Below are 21,046 nucleotides of genomic sequence, written 5' to 3' on the forward strand. Positions count from 1 at the left end.
GACGGGGTGGGTGCATGGATGTGACGTCACCGACAAAGCTGTCCTATGAATGCGACGGACATTTTGTGATTCTATCTTGAGACCGAAGAAAGCACGGCGGTGGAAGAACTGCCAGACATCTTCTATAAAATATAAAATCTGTTTTAACAGATAATTTCGGTAAGATCATGCAAAGCACAGAAAATTACTGAAGGGCAATTCTACTGTGTCTATTTTTTAATAAGCGCCACCGATTTGCAACCAGGAAAAATGCCTAGCATCAGTATCGCTGAATTAGGTGGCAGGCTTCTTCACCAGCTAGCTAACCTAGCTGGCTACTTAAACAGCTAGTTAGCTACTTCAGGCCTTATGTTAGAATAGCTGGCTAGGTGATCAATCGTGTACGTGCATTCAGTAATTTTATATGAGGAGGTTGTGTGCAGGTTGAGTATTAGCGCATATGTTGGATGCGTGGTTACATTTTGTGTTCCTTGATTTGTTACGTTAGCAAACCATCGTTTTCACGCAGCTAGCCAACGTCAGGTATCGGTAGGACTGAAAAGAAGTTGTTAAGCACAAATGTTTGAAATTATATCCCCACTGTTTTTGGGCATACGATGGCAATAAGTGGTAGTAGCCACGTGCAAGGGAAGGTTTGCTGCAGGTTCTGAAATCAGCTCTGTAGCGGATATCCACATCTCTGTTTGGAGCTAACATATTGGTAGTTTTTTGCACTGCGTTTGTAGCAGGGTCCAGCTAGATCACTAGCATTGTGCTCGATCTCATGGCTTTCCTTGAGCAATGTACTTTAACTTGAATAATATCTATATGTTGCCAGCTTGGATTATTTTTTGCTTGTGCCTAAATTCCACAGCCTATGTGATAAGCTACATGAGCCATGGTGTGAAACAGGATGTTTTGATTGTGTTGTCCCAAACAATGGCGGTCCATTCAATGCAGTGCATCAACGCACTCTAACCTGAATGTGCTCATATTGAGTTTCTTCTTGCAGATGGCACTCTTTGAGTTGTTATTCTAATGTCTAATGAACTTTGCCTTGGTGTTGCAATTGAAATTGCAAATGAAATTCATCAGCTACATTTCTTGAAGTTTTTTCCCTGAGGTTTTCAACGGAAGGAACCAGAGCCACCAAGTGCATTTGGTGCCAGCCTTAGCTTAAACATGAGAGGTTGTTTTGAATACAATACCACTAGACATGTGTGGTATAAGTTGTAACTGTGCATGTGGGAAGTCATTCTGATGACTGACTGCACAGTGTTGCTAAAGAATCAGCAATAGGAAGATGAGGTCATTTTGAATGCTGTTGGCAGTTTGTCACTCTTCCAAAAAGGTTGAATTGTGGTTGTTGAGGACAAACAATTGGTGGGTGTCACATTGAATGTGACATTGATGACTGTTTATATATAAAGAAATGTGAAGTGTGAGTTTACCATGGGAAATTCTCAGACTTCCTTTCATCTTCTGCGTTTGGTGTTGTTGATGGATAAAGCTTCCTGCTGCATGGATGGATTGATTGATGTGCAGCATTGTGCCTCAGGTGGTTGAGAGGTCTAGCTTGAACCAACATTTGTATTGGTTCAAAATCAGCTTACTCCAGGTCCTTATTCAGGAGTCAAGGTGTTCATAATGTAGGCCAGTGGCAACAATGCTTCTGTGGGTATCTGTTTCATAGCAGGGATGATGCCCATTACCCACACTTCCTTTGCTCGTTTGTTGCACCTTGTTTGTTATTGTGTCCTTTATGTGATAAAGAAATGTCATATGGTGGTGCTGAAATGATAGTTTTCTGGTCTGGTGTTGAGTCCCTGTGTGGCTGAGTTTAGTTGTGGAGAGGACTTCATTTGGCAGTTGGAATATATTACCCAAACTGGTGTCTGTTGTGTTTTCAAAACAAAGGATGGTTCACTGTTGATTGATGTTGACAAAACGGACATAGCGTCAACCGTTTTGCACTTTTTGTTTATTAGGCTATATACTGTGAAGTTCAGTGTCCCTCAGAAACACTCGGAATTGATCCAAAAGATCACCTATAGATTTGTAATTAAAATGTGCACATATTTGCTCAAGTAGAAGTTGTGGTTTGTCATATTTAAAGAGCTTTAACATGTATATTTTCGATAAGAAATTGAATACATTTATTTTATTAGTTTAGGCTATCTTGACAAACAGACATGGGTTTACTTCTGCATGACAACTTGGCCTTTTATTGTGCTCAAATTTCTTTTGCTTCAAACTCTAATCAGTTTTTTACATTATCTATGTTATACTCCCTTAATGAGACTAGTCTTGAACAGCTGTCAAGGCTCAGTTCTTTGAAAGACAGATTTGGAATCTGTTGGTTATAGGCCGCTTTGTATTGATTTGTTCACTGTTTATGTTGAGACTTGCCCACAATATGTTTTCAAGCACTTGAATTGGTTTGACATTCAAAGTGAAATATCTTTCAGCATGTTGGTTTATTTTTCTCTAATGCATTTCTGTGTGCAACACTGGTCAACAGTATGTGTATTTTGTGCATTGAACTCAACTGCTCTTCGGCTACTTGCAAAGCTGCTATTGAAAGATGTGTTGGATCGCACAGCTGAAGTATGGTCATGATCTCTCTGCTGCAAACAGAAGCTGGTATAAGCTGTTGCTGGTGTTGACTGTCTTTGTATGTGTTTTTGTGTGTCTGGAGGTGAACGTGGACGACTCCCACTATTGTCTGCTGTTTGAATTCATATATTTGCTTCATTTTATTCTTTTGTTACAGTCTAGAGTTGATTTTAAATGATTGACATCAGGATTGGCTTGGGTATCCAGTACACCCAATAAAGAAGCGCTTCTTTTAGCAAAAGGTAAGCATAGTGATCGGAAAGTAGTCCATCCTTTTTTTCCCCTCCAAATGAAGTGAAATTCACCTATTCAGAGTGGTTTTGGCCAGACTTGTGCAACTTGTAGGCTGCTTGAAGGAGTCTGGTATTCCTCAAGTTTGAATGCTCTGTGAAACGAGCTTTAAACTTAAACCAAGCTTCAGTGAAGTGCATGTTGTTGTATTTGCATTGCTTTGTGAAGAGGCTGCTCCATCTGGGCTTAGTAACAGCTGACAATGACGTTTGATTTGCTTCCTCTGTGTCATTTGCCCCTTGCCTGTCTGATCACACTTGGCCAATACTGCTCTGAAGAAGGCATGTGCTCCTCTACAATTTTGGCTTGAATTAAAGCACACTGTCCATTTGTTTATAATGTGTCCAGATTAATTATCAGGAACTCTAGCAAGATTCAATTTTTAAAATTTGATAATGTAACAGGGATGTTGGTACGTGCTTGTCAGCGCAATGCCAATTTAAATATAATGGGTCCAGAACAATTGAGTCCAGGGTTTTACATGTTTTAAACTGGACTAGAGCTCAAAGGGGGAAAAACTGTAGTCTATGCTGCTGGCTTTAGTGAGATTGAACTGAAGCCTACTACCTTTTAGATGCTGAATGTTTGTCATTTGTAGGCCGTACAGTTTTTACCAATGTTAATCTAACAATATGAGGGCATTTAAAGACCATTTTAATAGTATGTTCAGACTATAGGCTAATGTTCGATTAGCCTACTTGGCAAAGCTCGTCATGAGCTGTAATATGTTTTTAAAGATTTATTTGGGGTAAGAGAATATCAGTCGACACACTGATTCTTCACGTTTGGATGCATTTTTGAGAATTGAGAGAGAAAAGCATGCGAGATATTAAATGATGCTTGATTGCTGTTAATCATTGTTAAATGTTTTGTTTACAATATGACATGGTGTCTAAATTGCAGAAATTTCATCAGTGTTTAAATGTCAGCAAAGTATTTAAATGTTATTTGGTTCATTGGGACCTAACCATGCGTCTTACTGGATTTGTTGATGGTTTGTTGACTGCTTGTGTGTGTGTGTGTGCGTGTGTGTGTGTGTGTGTGTGTGTGTCTGTGCCCACATGTGTCTGTGTGTGGAATTTTTACTCTCCTTTTATCCTAGTCTGACAGCCGATGCCTTCTTTCACCTGCAGGTGTGTGTTGTAACGCCTCAGCATGGCTGTGGTCATCCGCTTGCAGGGTCTCCCCATTGTGGCAGGGACCATGGACATTCGCCATTTCTTCTCTGGATTGACCATCCCGGATGGTGGGGTGCATATTGTAGGGGGTGAACATGGTGAAGCATTTATCGTTTTCGCCACAGACGAAGATGCCAGGCTTGGTATGATGCGAACAGGGGGGTCCATCAAAGGTTCTAAAGTATCACTGTTGCTGAGTAGCAAGACAGAAATGCAGAACATGATTGAGCTTAGCCGCAGGCGGTTTGAAGCTGGCAGTGTAGAGGGAGCAGCAGGAAACGGTAACAGACCAGGCCCCCCTGCCACCTCCGGTGGAAGTGGTAGAGGTAGCATGCCCACTACTGCTCAAGGTTTCAGTAATACATCAGCTACTGCCACCACAGCTACTTCTGCACATGAGCCAATTAGCAACAAAAACATTTCCACCTTTGCCACCACTAGCATGGGTAACATGCCCAGTTTCAACAATAACTTCAGTGGTGGCAGCATCACGATGGGTTCAACCATGACAACTGCCATGTCCTCCCTAAACTCTGTACCACCACCCATACCACCCTTGCCCAGCATGCAGTCCATACCACCCATGCCTTCCATGCCACCCTTGCCAGGTCCACCGCCTGTATCATCCCATCCCGCCGTGCCAACAGTTTCCCCTTTGTCTGCAGTGCCACCTGTACCTCCAATGTCTCACATGCCCCACCTGTCTGCACTGCCTCCTTTTAACCCGGGTGTCCCTCCCCCAGTTGGACCTGGTCTCGCTACATCCGGGCCGCATATGTCCCTGGGAAGCCCTAATCACATGTTCCTCAACCCAATGAACCTTAACCCCCTTAACCTGCAGGCTCACTTGAAGCCATCAATTACCAACCCTGATGAGTTTTACGTCCACCTGCAAGGCCTTCCCTTTAATGCAAACGAGTTAGAAGTCAGAGAATTCTTCCATGGATTGGCTGTTGAAAATGTTCGTCTTATTAGAGATAACATGGGCAGGAGCAGTGGTCGAGCACTAGTTAAATTCTTTGCACCCCAGGATGCTTTTGAGGCAATAAAAAGAGGTGCAGCAATGATGGGGCAAAGATATGTGGAAATAACCCCAGCGTCTGAGAGGCAGTGGCGAGAGTGTGGCAGTGGAATCCTTGGCCAAAACCAGTCCAAACCTGGTCATAATGCAGACCAGGACCGCCATCGACGTGGAAGTTCGAGTTCTGCATCTCCTTCAGGACGTGAACGTGCGAGGTCCAGGTCTCCACATAAGCAAGAGTTTTGTGTGTATCTGAAAGGGCTTCCATACGAAGCTGAAAACAAGCAGATATTTGAATTTTTCAAAAACCTGGACATTGTTGAAGACAGCATTTACATTGCTTATGGACCTAACGGGAGAGCAACAGGGGAGGGTTTCGTAGAGTTCAGAAATGAGATGGACTACAAAGCTGCCCTTGGGTGCCATATGCAGTACATGGGTAGTAGATTCATTCAGGTCCATCCCATCACTAAGAAGGCTATGTTTGAAAAGATTGATGCCATTCGCAAAAGGATGCAGGGTTCCCAAGGTGATCAGAAAGGTAGTTCCACAGAAGGAGGAAAAAACCCAAGAAATTGTGCCCACATCTCAAATATCCCATACAATGTGTCCAAGAAGGATGTGCGTCTCTTCTTGAATGGAATCCAGTTGTTTGAGGATACCTTAAAAGTTCTAGTTGACAGTAACGGCAATGGCCTTGGCCAAGCAATAGTGCAGTTTAAGTCTGAAGAGGAAGCACTTAAAGCAGAAAGATTACATAGACAAAAGCTTAATGGTAGAGATGCCTTTGTTCATTTGGTCACATTTGACCAAATGAAGGAAATAGAAAGAAACCCACCGCCTCAGTCCAGGAGAGGGCAGAAATCTCAAGGTAGCGTCCATTCGCAAGTGCAGGCTCAGGCCCAGGCTCAAGTCCAAGCCCAAGTGCAGGCCCAGGCCCACGCTTATCCTACCATGAGCGGAGAGGAGTTCAACTTCCTCAGAAACAGTGTAGGAAGCCTAAGTAACGGTCCTCCTTTTGTAACTCCTTTCACTGCCCCAGGCAATGGTCTTGCAGGCCCCCCTCCCTTGCCACCTCTTGGCGCCACTTTGGGAGATGTTGCGCTTGGTGTGCCACCACCTTTGGTCGGGGCTCACTTGCCCGGTCCCGTTCTTGAGCCACCAGGGTTCCGCCCAGGACCAGGAGGTAGCAATGGTCCTCCTGGTTTTGTGGGAGGCCCGGAGAGTCTGAGAGGCATTCCGCCTTTCGATAATGGGTCTAGGAAGGGAGGCAACCATAATAGAGGAGGTGGACAGGGACCCACTGGGGGACCTCAACCTTCCTTTGGGTCAGCTTCGGACAATCTGAGGGGGCCGTCTGGGGGCAGTGGCCCCAGTAACCCTCGGCCTACCATTGTCAAGATTCAGAATATGCCCTTCACAGTTACCGTAGATGAGATACTTGATTTTTTCTATGGTTATCAGGTGCTGCCGGGTTCCGTATGCCTTCAGTTCAGTGAAAAAGGCTTGCCAACTGGTGAGGCGATGGTTGCATTTGAGTCCCATGACGAGGCTATGTCTGCAGTCATGGATTTGAATGACAGGCCTATTGGAGCAAGGAAAGTAAAGTTAACTTTGGGATAGACTGATTTTGGGAATTTGGCATCTTCAATTAATGACATTTGTTTTACTGCATTGGAAGTCAGGTTTTTTTTCCACGTAACACTGAACAACATCTTAGTTCCTTACCAAAGTATATGAACTTGTCATGTAGACTAGGAAACAAATGAAATATCCAAGTTTAGCAAGATGAACTGACATCGCAACATGAACGTTTTTATGATGGCAAAAAGCAGTGGGTGACTGATTACTCTTCAATCATGTGAAGTGCAAATGTTCTGGGTCTAGAACTTTGCAGGGGATGAGGCTGATATTTTGCAAGTGTAAAATGCTGTGCTGTGTTTTTTATTGGCAATTATGCTGTATCACTTTTCTGATGTCTTCACTGTTGTATTTTTGTGATTGGTTTATTGCAAAATTGGTGTACATCAAATGCGGTCATGATTTGCGTGTGCACAGAGCTCACATTGGGTTACGCATTGCTCTATTTGGTTCATGTCTCTCTACAATCAACTAACGCAAGTGTGTGTGCTGCAGTGTTTGCTTTTGTGGGATTGCGTGCTAATGTCCGAGGACTCAAAAGAAATGCTGTCTCTATGAATGCACCAACTTTCTTTTCCTGTCCCTGCAAGAGTTCTGATATGGCAATGTGATGCGTTGTGTATATGATGGCTTTTTTCCTTATGGCGATATGTTTTCTTTCAAGTCCGCTGTTTTCTGCTACGATGTAGACTATAGTTGGAATGTCAGTTTTGTAGTGCTCTCGAACCCAGTTTAATTGTTTGATTCCTTTTTATTTTTTGACTTTTTAGTTCCAGCTTTGTGTTGCAGTTGTGTACATACTGTTCAGTCTACTTATTTTGTCAATAAAATGACATTCCTGAAATGATGCATCTGAAGGTACTGTATGCCTCTCCTTTGCTGTGTTTCATTGCTCTCTTTATGGTTTCCAAAAAGAAGACAAATAAAGAGCTGCTGAGCATTTCCCTGTTCTCATACACCCAACAAGCTATGAAGATGAAGCTTTGTTACCCAGCTTGACCAGTTGTTCATTAGTCAGAGTTTTCTCCTTACAATGTTGATCTATTGCAGTGAGTAGAAGTAAAGTGCCCAATGAATGAATGAACAAAATTAAGTTTGTTCAGAGATGAGTAATGCACAAAGTATATACACATTATGAAGTTGAAATACACAACTACATTTTAAATACACAGTGTTTTTTTTAACCAACTCTAATGGGTTGCCTTGCAAAGACAGGATTGCAGAATAGGCATTGCTCATATATGAGCTTTAGTCAATAAGGTGAAGAGATGAGCTAGTCATGAGTTCTGAGCAGGTTGGAAATGTAATAATTTGCATGTTGTGTAGTCTAATGTTTGAGGAATTCATCAAATTATCCTTAGAGATTATGAGATGCAATCACAGGTCAGAAGATTTATGGAAGTATTTGCTTAAAGGATTTGGTGGTATGATCCCTGCGTTTGAACCCCACAAATGCAACAAGCCTTGAGCACAATGACTTTGGATGAACGAAAATCAAATCGAGGCAACTTAATCCCACCGTTGCATCTTCATTTTATTTGACGACTCAGTTGGAGACTGACCCCAGGAACATGACCAGTATCCTAAACTGACAAAAGGCGTGCACCCACACAAATGTATTGGCTGAATAGGGCTGTGATTGTTACTGCAAACGGGAAATGTCTCCTCTGGCTTGAGAGGCAAGCATTGCACTGGTGGGACCAGATCTAGGGTTTCAGTGTGTGATTATGTAATCATAGAACATGAACATGCTTCTGTTGCTTTGGTTTTGATGAAGGATATTATGCTGATTGTGCTCATTCAAACTTGTGGATTGAATAACTGCTCAGAGCAAAATTCAGAGTATTCAGCCCCAGACATATAAAGACACACCTGAAAATCACACTTTTGGTTCACGCTAAAGGTAAGTAACTTTCGCTATAATTTGCAGATTGTCACATTCTTCAGCTATATTGTTGGTTTGTCACAGTTTGTGTTTTCCAAATATACCATGGAACATTTTCAGACAGACTTAACCGGTTAGGAGAGCTGTGCAAATTACTTAACGCTTTTAAAGGGCTCCGCTTTGGTGCAATTTAGGTTTCAAAAAGGTCATTTGTGTTGGCCTAATATGATTTCAAGAGATGCTATAGCACAAGTTAAGGCTTCTAGCCTTTCTTAGGCTATAGCCTATATATATTTTCAGCAAAGCAGGTGTTCAGTTCCTCACTTTGGTATAGGAAATGTAACAATGTGAAAAAACAGATGGACAGATAGACGTTGAAGATTGTTGAGATACACAAGAACTGTGCATCAGTCTGATGGTAGTGATTGTGGGTAGAGAAACAAGTGAGTCATAATGCACAGTTCTGTTTTTTCTTCTTATTTTATTAATTGAACACACTTTTTGGTGAAATTTGCAAGTGCTGCCTTGCATTGTTTGAAGTGGTACTAGCACAAAAATATCACATCTGATGGGAAGATGTGAACTGTGCATATCTCCTCACTGCAGTAGACTCCTAGGGAGCAGGGGGCCTTGATTGAAAAGTTGCTGTTAAAGTGCCCTTACAAGTGTCCTATTGGCTGGCCTTTATATGAGATAAATGTTTCAGTGCAAGTTGGATGGAAAACTGATAATCCAAAAAAGAAAGTAATTCCAAGGCACTCTTGGTTCCAAATAGTTATTTAATATATTTAAATATATATCAATAAAAGTGTGTGTGGCTTGGTCATATTAAACCTTTTAAGACCACATGTTTCATCGTTAAGCTTTCATCAGGGAGTCAAAGTCCAGTTGAAATGAGCTAATATTCAAGTAGGGACAGCATAGAGGACCCTCCATAATGCCAAACTTTTCAAACACACAAGGAACACCAAGAGAGACTTTGCATCATGTCTGCAGCACTAGCAGGGCACTCATTAAAAGACATTTTGACTTATGAGAAAGTGTGCCACTTCAAACAATATCAAAGCCAGCCAATAGGACTGCGTTTAACAGCGCTTCTTTTCCAACTTGGGAGCACCAGGAGGGATGGAGGAGTGTTAAAGTCCATCAGTGGTATCCAAATAATCATTTAGGAGGACTGAGATATGGTGGTGATGGTGATCCTCCTTAGACTGAGTAAACCCAGCCTGATCTGTCGGCAATTGGATTTCGCCCTGCAGCTCAGACTGGAAACCTGCATATTTATGTCTCCTGCTTCCTGTCCACGTTTGCTGGATCCAATCACAAACTGGCTTATCCACCAGGCGCACATGGATCGTTGGTCTGATTGGCTGAAGGGCTATCCAAATGCGTACAGTCATTTGAACTATGCCCATTGATCACCCCTCTTGTGCACTAGAAATACAGTGCAGACTCTCCAAACTTAAAAGATAAAGCTTAGTCTGGTGATAACTAGACCCTCTACATTGTCAGAGAGTAGGCTACATTTTACCTGTAGTGTAAGTTATGCAAGTGCACACACAAACACAGACAAAAGAAATTACAACATTCTCCCTTTCATATCATGCCAGAATTGTCAGGTTGCATTATTTCAGCGAAACACGTTTGTTTGCCGAAAGTTAACAATTTAAGGCATTTCATTTCACTTTTTGTTTTATCAGAGGGATTAGGCCCTATAATTCTGGATCTGGATTGCCTAGCAGTGTACCTTGAGGATGGAAACCTTGAGGATACATTGTCGCTTTTGTGTGAGATCGGGGCCCCATATGTTTTGCTTTTCGGCCCTGCCCTTCAGTCTGATTACTGCATAATTGTATTTTTCCTCTGCATCATGGGTCCCATCGGTCTCTACATTTATAGTAGCCCATCATGTAATTTCGCTGTCCGTGATTAATCACATGCTCTTTTACAAGGTGGAATGCTGTGAATGGCCTCAGTAACCTTGTGCATTAATAGGCCTACATGGCTGCAGTGTTCACTAGGCCTGGCATTAGGCTAGTTGTTCTTTCATTGTGTTTATTTGGCACAACTGGCTTGCAACTCCCTTTTTCAGTTTGGTGGTAGTGATGTAGGTCTATCTGGTTTATTGGATCTAGCACACAGTAGCCTATCATGGGTTTGACAGAATATTAAACTCTACTAAATAGGCTACTGGAGTCTGAGTGTTGTATTGGCCTTCGACACAATGGCAAGGGTGGGGATGAGTGGATGTTTCAAGTTTCGGGGTTCAACCTCTCAAGTAACCACAGGCACACCGTAAAAGACAAGTGCCTTTTGAAGCCGAAATGTGTAGAGATATCCTGCTGTATAGAGAGACGAACACTGGAGTCTCCAGGGCTTTTCAAAAGGCGAATGGGTTTCGTTTCTGATATTTTGCACTGTGCCCACACGCTTGTTCACCAGATTACTCATGCGCACGCTTACACGGAGGTCTAGAAACCACTTCCTGCGTTTAGGCGCCTGCCTGCAGATTGACATATTTTCTTATCCAATGAAAATGCATTCATGCAGGTTGTTGAGCCAATCGTGATGCACTGACTTGTAAAGGAACAGCCTGCCACACCCTCTGCTTGGATTAACAACACATTCTGTCTGCCGTTGGCTGTGCTAAAAATATTTTTTATAATTTTGTTGAAACTGAAAGGTAGGCTACAGTATCGTTTGTGATATTGTAAATGCTACTTGTTCTATGGTTACGTTGTGTATGCTACACAAGTATTCGACATTCGTTTTTTGATTGAGTAATGTTGTGGTCCTTCCGAGTATCCGTAATGCACTGACACGATGATTCATACGGTTGTGGAGAATCAACTTTGAAGTTTTGGCTACAAACGTTTAACATCGTAGAAGGTTCTTCTTATACCGGGTGTACTTCCAAAGTTATATCTATTCTGTTTTTCAAATCATATGTGTTTGGATGTGTTGGTTATTGAAAAGGAAACGATGATCAGACCAGTCTCTATGTAATAGGCTTTTTAGCCATAAAACATGTTGCTCATTTTCTGGATGGCCAATGGCATGCATTGTATAGTTTGCTAGGCTATCTGTACATCTCGACCGCTGAAACGCAGCGTTTGGTCCTCTAGTGTAAGAGGTAGGCTATTTACACATATTTAAGTTAAATATATTTACCTCCTCTTTTTTTCAGATGGCCACCCAGTGTGTATCAAAAGTTGAGCTCTCCATATCCTGCAATAATCTTATTGACAAAGATGTTGGATCGAAATCTGACCCGCTGTGCGTTTTACTGCAAAGCACAGGAAATGACACATGGACAGAGGTTGGTATTAACAAATATGTATATATTTATCTTAATGTTACAGGTGTGCAGTTAGGTTAATACATTTGAAACACATACACACACACACACACACACACACACATATTCTTGATGATGTAAAATTCTGACATTGGTCATGTGCATCAAAATCTTCTGTGTTAGTGGTGTGAAGTGTTTCATTAGATCTTTGAGATCAGTCAGTCATTGGGATTGTGTCCGTTCCAGGTGGACCGAACAGAACAAGTGAAGAATTGTCAGGATCCTGAGTTCTCAAAAAAACTGCGGCTTGACTACCACTTTGAGAAAGTTCAGAAGCTGAAGTTGGGTGTTTATGACATAGACAACAAAAGCGTGGACCTGTCAGATGATGACTACCTCGGAGGGTTTGAGTGCACTTTGGGTCAGGTGAGGTTTTTTATTATTAATAATAATTATTATTATTATTTATTTTTTTTTTTTTAACAGAGGAATGTAGACTCCATAACCTGTCAGATTGGGATGACTTGCCATTACATGAAATCTACACACTCATTTCATGAGGTGTTTATCAATCGTGAAGTCTAGTCACTGTAACAGTAACATGGATCTCACCAAGCAACAATGGTTAAACTCATGAACATATTTGAATTACCTCAAATCTCCAGGATGCTGCTGTTTCAGAAGTTTGAGAGGTTTTTTTTTTTTTTTTTTTATTGATAACGACTTAGTGGCCGTTGGGTAGACTGAATAGAGAAATGGCTCTTTTCAGCAGGATGTAAAACCAGAAGATGTCGTTTTATAACATTTTTGGTATGGTTCCTCAGGTAATTGTTGCAGGTGTCTTTTACAGGTTGTGTCCAGTAGGAAGATCACAAGACCATTGGAGCTGAAGAAAGGGAAGCCTGCAGGGAAAGGCACCATCACTGTTAGTATTCAAATATCCTCAGGCTTTCTACAGAATTAGAGGACTTAAGGAGTCTTTGCTTGGCATATTTCTACTGCTGCCTGACAGTCAAATGACTGTTTAATGACCTCTGAGATAGTGGACTATTGATAAAGCACTCTAGGAGCACCGTTATGTAAATGAAGTGGCATATGGAATGATAATTCATGTTGTAAAACAAGTTGGCACTTGAAAGTTCTGCTCATGTGTCATAAAAAGATCATGGGTTAAATCCTGAGAGATCACATTTGGATGTGAAAAGCAGGCTCATTGTTCTCAATTAGGCACCTTTCATTGGAACATATTGTTATACATTTACATTAATGAATAACTCGTGTAGGGCATAGCACAGAGATATGCCTCCTAAAGAGACAGTGAGAGAGCCCTTATTATCTCAACTGCCATATCCTCATGTTTCTGTGTGTTTGCAGATCACTGCTGAGGAGATCAAAGACAACAGAGCCATTGTCCTGGAGATGGAGGCCAAAGGCTTGGACAAAAAGGTAGGACTGACCCGCTCCGTCCCGGTGTACTTCTTACGTAGATGGAACTCCTAGTCTGAAGTTGACATGCAGGGCCTGAAGTGGTTTGAGTCTAATGTTGTGTGGGACTGTGAAGGTGTTGAGTTTGTTACGAAATATTGAGAACTGACAGTCCTGCTTTACTTTTTGTTAATTTCTGCATCCAGAGCACAAATGTGATGTGACAACATCAGTGCCCGCTGCTCTTAGCAGTGAATATTGTCTTGTGCAATCCACATTTGCAGGACCTGTTTGGGAAATCAGACCCGTTCTTGGAGTTTTTCAAAAAACAGGATGACGGCAAGTGGCAACTGGTCCACAGAACAGAAGTAAATATGCGAAAGTATCCATTTCACAACAGCATCACTTCTTCTTCCACATTTATGTCTGTACTCTCTATTAGCATCTAGCTATCTGTCCTGTACACTGTCATAGACTATTTGTGCATACAGTGTCATCCTCCCTCACGTTTTCCATGACTGTAACTGCATATTTGCCATCTTTTTCCTTCAAGGTTGTCAAAAACAATTTGAATCCCTCCTGGAGGAAATTCAATGTGTCTCTCCACACATTCTGCAATGGAGACTTAAACAAACCCATCAAGGTAGGAGTGTGAAAAATATATATGCCTGTTCACATTACTTCACTGTGACTATGTGAAATGTGGACGCCGTTCAAACCATAAGCCACCCAGGAAGTTGAAGTAGACCCTATATTGCATACCTGTGAGGCTGTGACATGTCATGTTCCACACTTTCTCTCTTCACACCTGTTGTAGTTCAGTAGCATTTTGTTTGGTGAATATATATGTGCATTACATTACTATTGTTGTTCATGTCTTGGTGTGAAAAAAGGGAAGAATAAAGTGTGTGTTTTTTGTGGGGGTGAAAGTGTGAGAGAGGGGAAAACTCCACTGTCGGAGCTTTAAGAATGACCAGTGTGTTTGTGTGGCTGGCAGGTGACTTGTTATGATAAGGATGAAGACACCAGTTCAGATATGATAGGAGAGTTTACCTGCACTACCGCGCAGCTCTTGGAGGTTAAAGACCACGCGGTGAGCAGGACCAGCCGTTATATCCTTCTTTCACCAACTTCTCCTTTCCTTTCTTTTCTTTTCCTCTGTCCTTCCTTTTCACCAGGTCCATTGCTCTGACTATGATAGCGATGGCTCGCATGATCTTATTGGCATTTTTGAAACTAATGTAGAAGATCTTCTGAAAGCAGTCCATGGCTCACCGGTGAGACAGGGAATCCTTTTTGTCTTTCACTTTCCTTCTATATGTGTTAAGTTCACACACCTGTAATTGTGTACTGCTAAAGATAATCCAATGTATTCTATATACTGGTATTCTATGTTCTATGATTCTATGTTCAGAAACAGGCAAAACCTAATGCATAGAAACATTTACATTTGTGGTTCTGAAAGCAGTTCTGTTTTTGTTAACAGACTTTTTAGATCTGCTTTGTGAGATCTTCACCTGGCGACTTTCATGTTCCTTTCTCAGGTGGAGTTTGACTGCATTCACCCAGAGAAGCAGAAGAAGAAAAAGAGCTACAAGAATTCGGGTGTGGTGTGTGTCAAAACCTGTAAGGTATGTACACACACACACACACACACACACACACACACACACACACACACACACACACGCGCAGTATGCGGTAGCCTCTTTTGAGATGCCATGCAAATTGTTTCTTAGAATACCAGTGTTCTTAGTCATTTTGTTTCTATTTCACAATTCAGCTGGAGATGGAGTATTCCTTCCTGGATTACATCATGGGAGGATGCCAGATCAATTTCACGGTAAGGGATCAGTGAAACTGCTGCCCTCATCCTTGGCCCAAGCAATATAGGCCCTTGTCCTTCATTTCGATTAGCTTTACACATGCAGTTGCAGTTGATTCTTGGCTTTGATTCCCTGGGAATTGTATGCTGGCTGTCTGATAAACATAAACATTACTTCTCACTCTAGTTGTCCTGCCAACCTGCCAATGGTATAATCATCATGATTTGGGCAGTGATGGTGGTGATTGTATATTCACTCTATATCTATATTATGGTAATGGTTGCGTGTGGTCCGCAGGTGGGCATTGACTTCACTGGCTCTAACGGCGACCCGCGGTCTCCAGATTCACTGCACTACATGAGTCCAGATGGACTCAACCAGTACCTCTCTGCCATCTGGTCTGTTGGTCTCGTGGTGCAGGATTATGACACGTAAGCACCCACCTTACTTTACGTATTAGGGCGTTACCTTGAAAATGGTTCACCAGTTTCAACAGGTGCATCATGGAGGGGGGGGGGGGGGGGGGGGGGCTTTGGGGGGCTGGGCCTGTGTTGGAAGTCATTGTGCCCGCCCTGTACGAGCTTGGCTGCACCAACTAACCCCAATTCCCCAATCCCATGGACTGATTTTGAACTCTAATTTAATGTAGGCCTATATAGGTTTGTAAATATATCAAGAAGCAATTAAAATTTAAATCTATATTATTCCATAGCCTATCAATAGTTTATCACCTTTATTGAGAGATTTTGGTGGCGCAGCGTTGGCTAGCGTACTTAAGTAGGCTATAGTCCCGGGAGGGAAATTCGGTTTCTGCATTTATATTATTATCCCAATTCGTGAATTAGTGAATGCAGTGAATACATGCTAACCCAACTGCGGTGCTCGGGGAGCAGTTGCTTTGGTGCCTTGCTCAAGGGCACTTCAGCCGTGGGGGACTGCAGCAACCCTCCAGCAACCCTCTGGTTACAAGCTCGAAGCCCTAACCAGTAGGCCACGGCTGCCCCCACTTCTCCTACTTCTGCAAACCTAGTCATCCGATGACAAATATATGATACTGTCTCATTTCGTAGTTAGCAGCAGTAGTAGTAGTAGTAGTTTCTGGGCGATGGCGCACTGTTTTTTCTTCTGACTAGTCGGAGAAATAGGGGAGCTTTGTGTTACCGCTCCAGGCTAACTTCGAGGCTAACTCCATTTCCGTGGTCTGAAAGTGGTTAGCAAATGAACAAAAAGTTATGTTTTGCTTTTGCCTGCGGATTAATTTTTTGCATTAGTTTGAATATGACTCGCTGCAGTCTTAAGAGCACGTCTACTTCCTCCATACGCATCTCGGTTCTAAACTCTCGCTTTCTCTCCCCATCCTTGTGCACGGTACTCTCTTTATGGAACCCTGAAGGGGTCATTGCAAGATATTTTGTGGTGTATATCCAGAAAATATGGCCAATTTTACTAAATTGTGTGCTCATTTTACTAAATTGTGCTCACATTTGACTAAAATTGATATATATTGTTTATTTTTGGATTCAGTTGTTGTAAACCCAGTCCAAGAATTGGTGTCTGCTGCCGGGTCTGGGAATACACACATACACATTTTTTCATTCTTAAAATGTTGCATTTAATTTCAGTGACTGATTTTTTTTTTTTTTTTTTTTTTACTTTTAGTGATAAACTTTTCCCTGCCTTTGGATTTGGTGCCCAAGTTCCACCTGATTTCAAGGTACATATTTACATTGCAATATTAGTTGGTAACAAATAACGGTCATCAGGTGAACTGTTTACACAGACTGTAGTGTAATAAAATAATTTACTGCAGGTCTCACCTGAGTTTGCACTGCACTTTAATCTCAGAAATGGGATGCATTCTATGTAACAGACACAGGCAAGATCTTTGGCATAAACTTTATGCATAGAATTAACTGAAAAGTATAGAAATATTCTCCGTTTTACCAAACTGCTCACCTGCTGTTGGTCTGGAAGCAGTTTTGTCATCAGGTGAACTCTTTGCATAGAATGTAATGAAATTCATTTACTGCAGGTCTCCCATGAGTTTGCACTGAACTTCAATCCCAGCAGTCCGTATTGCCAAGGTCAGTCAATCATGAACAGTAGATATAGTCTTAGAATTTGTCCAGCCATTCTGCTGTCCGTTGATGTTCACCATAGGCTACTTCGACCAGCGCTGACTTGTGCATGTGTGTGTCTTTGTGTTTGGCACTTGGTTTGCTTTGCAGGAGTTCAGGGAATTGTGGATGCGTACCGCGTGGCTCTGCCGCAAGTTCGACTCTACGGTCCGACTAACTTCTCCCCCATCATCAACCACGTGGCAAGCATCGCCGCCTCAGCCGCCCAGCAGCCAAACGCATCGGTCAGTCCCAAGCCAATCAGTGTCATTCGTTCACTAATCAAAGCCTTGTCTGCCTTCCTTCTGACAATGCTCTTACTGTCGCCTGATTCCTCACATGATCTCTGATCACTGATCACTCTCACTTTATTATAGAGGAACTGTGTATTATGTCAGTAACAACGGAGCGGTGCACTATGAAGCTAGATTAGTGGTATGAATATTTTTGTGTAATGTTTGTGTAAATGTTTGATTGTTAGTTAGATATTGTAAGCAAACTTGATGAGCAAGGAGGTAATCTGCTATCAATTCTGTTTGCTGATTTGGAGTGAACTTCCAGCTTTTTTTAAGGTTCACAAATCTTGCTGAATCTTGCTTTAATCACACTGCTGCAAACATGGCCCTACTGCACATTTCAGTGGATACAGTGATTCAACTAAATGACCACCAGAGGGCATTGGCGGGCAGTGTCACTGATAGAGGCCAGTATAACCTTTTCTCTGTAATCAGGGAATGTCCCTGCCATCATAGCCCGTCCTTTGGCTCCGTGTTAGCTGATGCAGTGCGGTTCTGTAGAGGAAGTTGACTGCTGCAGTGGCCGGATGTACTGCTGCTTCCTGCGCATGTCTCCGTGATGCGCTGTCTGCCCTGCTGTTCACGCCAGCAGTTCCACCGACAATAAGTGGATTATATACTGGCTAGTCATGAATGAGGATGGATGAGAACTGTTGAGTAATGAAATGAGTACTGCTTTAGTCACTTAGGGTATTTTCAAAAGCAGAATAAAACACAAATCTCCCGTCACATGTCTCTCTGTCTGACTCTCTCTCTCTTTCTTTTTTCCGTGTGTTAGCAATACTTTGTGCTGCTGATCATCACGGACGGTGAGATTACCGACCTGGACCAAACCCGGCAGGCTATCGTGAACAGCTCCAAGCTGCCCATGTCCATCATCATCATCGGAGTGGGGGAGGCTGACTTCAAGGCCATGGAGTTCCTGGACGGCGACGACGGCGTCCTCAAGTCCCTAACAGGAGAGGCCGTGGCCAGGGATATCGTGCAGTTTGTGCCCTACAGACAGTTCACCAGTGTACGAGTTTTAACCGTCAATCCCAAATACTCCCTAATGATGACTGTTTTTTTTTTTTTTTGTAACATGGACGGATATTTAATTTAATCACATGTTGTTACTATATCAAATTTGGGCAGGGCCTGTAATAATGAAAGGTCCCTGTGTTTAGCTGATCTTATCAGTCATACATATTGTCTATCATAACACTGAAAACTGAATTTGGAAAGGCATGTCTTCAACCATCATTTTATCAGGAACCATCACCATTTCTGAAATCTATGTGTGCCTCTCAAATTCTCTCCTCGTTCCTCGGTCCTCCAGGCTCATGCCCACTGGTCTATAACGTAACACTGGATAGACTATTAATTTCCTGTTGTTGCCGCCCCATCATTCTTTATGTAGATCAGAGAGGACGAGGACCGAGGAAGGAAGGGAGGATGTATAAAACACGAATGAGAGGCAACCTCTATGTTTAATTTGATCTGGAAGTTCTATTCCAGAGCAGTCCTGTCCTGTAACTGCACTAATATCCCTTCTGATGCTCCACCTTCTCCAGGCTCCTAAGGAGGCCCTGGCCCAGAGTGTGCTGGCGGAGGTTCCCTCTCAGCTCGTGTCCTACTTCAAGATGAGGAAGCTCTCTCCAGTCAACCCTCCCGCCGCTACCAAGTAGAGCAGGACCCTCAGTGCTGGAGAGGAGCTTGGCCATTACAGGATGCAAGTGCCTCTCGCCGCAGAGCAGCAGGGATGAAGACCACAGTTCTGTTTTTGTTTCTTTGTGTCAACAAACTTTGTGCCTCTGTTATACCCACACCACTTTTGGAGACCAATACATAATAATTTTTTATGTCATGTTTTGTTTAAACATTTCTTTTATCAAAATTCATATATGCTGATTGCTTGTTCTTGCAGATGTCCAGATGCTGTCAGAAGCTTTTGTCACTTTTGTCTCTCTCAGATTTGTTTTTTTATAATCTGGTTTTGGAACCAAATGCCATGCTATCATTTTTCACAATCTTCAGAATCTTTACTGAGGAGAATTTAGACAGAAATGTATTGTAGGAGTGCTTGAAGCCTATTGCCCAGTGCCATACATGCATACACAATGCCTTATTTTCACTTTAGCTCTACAATCTAGCTTGAATATGCTGGCTGAGATGTCACAGTATGCACATCCTTGCACACTGAAAAATGCTGCTTTGTGCCAAGTAGTGATTTAGTACCAATATAATATAATTGCCAATGCCTTATAAATGGTGCTTCTAAATGTTAACTGTTTGTATTATTAGTTATGTTTGTTTATTTCTTTATCAGTATGGTGATACCAATATACGTCTAGATTGGAGGTAGAACTGGAATGTTGAATCAAAATAATTTTCTGGTATTTGACGGAACTGAGGAATTTGGTTTAGGGATCCATGTTTGCCCTATGACTGAATATCAGGCATCGGAGTCACGTCTTTAATGGATGTATATCCTGTGTATGTCATGTCTAGTTAGTCTAATTGGTATGAAATTGTTTTGTCATGAAGAATAATATTCACTGATCTTAACAGCACTTGACTGGTATACTATGCAATGCCTTCTCTCCACTATTGATCATGAAAAAACACTGTGAGGTGAATGTAGTTATTACCAGCAGAAAAACCTCTGCTACAATTCCCAATACTGGACAGCATTTCCCCCTGCTGGCAGTAAAATGCAATATCATGTATTCTATGCTGAACCAGATAAAGGGTCCATGGGGCCATATGGTCTGACTGAGTGTGGTCATAGACCAGTTTTATATGAGGTAGCCTACTTTGTGTTAGAAAGGGAACATTTCAGCAATGCTGAAATAATGATTTAAAGAATTAATGCTGTAGCCATACCACCCCCCCCCCCCCTATTTTTCTTACAAACAGTAACAATAAATACACAATATATTCTATTCTATATTTTTTGTTTGTCTTCATCACTGTCATCAATAACTATTACATTTTGCCATGTCATTCTACAGACTGCTTTCTCTGCTGTGTTAGTATTGCTGGGTGTTGGAATTGGGATTGTATAAATAGGCTACTGAAGAGCTGATGTAACAACAGAAAGCTAGTAAAATAATCTCAGACACCAGATAAATACGAGTTGTCATGGTGATTAGATTCTTAAAGTTGCGCTTCCTTAGTCTTCTACGGTAGGTTTCAGTTCAATTGCATTTTGTCAACACAGAATAATGCCCAGTCATCTTTCTGCACTAGGCCCATGTTGGCGTGGACAGCTCCGAGTTATCCACACATATAGTGGGTGAGTTGAATATAATGTAGAAGCCATATGGCGTTATTTGACACTGATGGTTTGGGATTATTTACCGCTGTTAAAAGCACGATGTGTTGTGTATCGTATGGCTAGAATATAGAGTATAATTTGTTGTTAAATATCTTGGAGACCCACGTTATGATCAAAGCACAAAGATGACTCTGACAAAGGCTCTAGCACAGCT

The 21,046-nt window shown here is 42.1% G+C and overlaps 1 protein-coding gene across 5 annotated transcripts; it reads left to right on the plus strand.

Moving 5' to 3' along the window:
* The first annotated feature begins 39 nt into the window (after positions 1–39).
* On the plus strand, positions 40–20,502 carry cpne1 (copine I). Of its 5 annotated transcripts, XM_062545998.1 has the most exons (17): positions 69–159; positions 2,753–2,837; positions 11,799–11,930; positions 12,156–12,335; positions 12,760–12,834; positions 13,284–13,355; positions 13,619–13,702; positions 13,888–13,977; positions 14,513–14,611; positions 14,879–14,965; positions 15,118–15,177; positions 15,458–15,591; positions 16,820–16,874; positions 17,193–17,244; positions 17,389–17,522; positions 18,352–18,588; positions 19,127–20,502. In XM_062545998.1, the coding sequence occupies exons 3-17, from the start codon at positions 11,799–11,801 to the stop codon at positions 19,238–19,240; spliced, it is 1,605 nt and encodes a 534-aa protein (XP_062401982.1). In that variant the 5' UTR covers positions 69–159; positions 2,753–2,837; the 3' UTR covers positions 19,241–20,502. The 5 variants fall into 5 exon arrangements, with proteins under 5 accessions (XP_062401981.1, XP_062401982.1, XP_062401979.1 ...); XM_062545997.1 differs by lacking the exon at positions 2,753–2,837 and having other exon boundaries at positions 40–159; XM_062545999.1 differs by lacking the exons at positions 69–159; positions 2,753–2,837; positions 14,513–14,611 and adding exons at positions 11,166–11,294; positions 14,332–14,427.
* The last annotated feature ends 544 nt before the right edge of the window (positions 20,503–21,046 follow it).

The sequence above is a fragment of the Sardina pilchardus genome, chromosome 9, assembly GCF_963854185.1.
Source record: "Sardina pilchardus chromosome 9, fSarPil1.1, whole genome shotgun sequence".
Classification (NCBI taxonomy): domain Eukaryota; kingdom Metazoa; phylum Chordata; class Actinopteri; order Clupeiformes; family Clupeidae; genus Sardina; species Sardina pilchardus.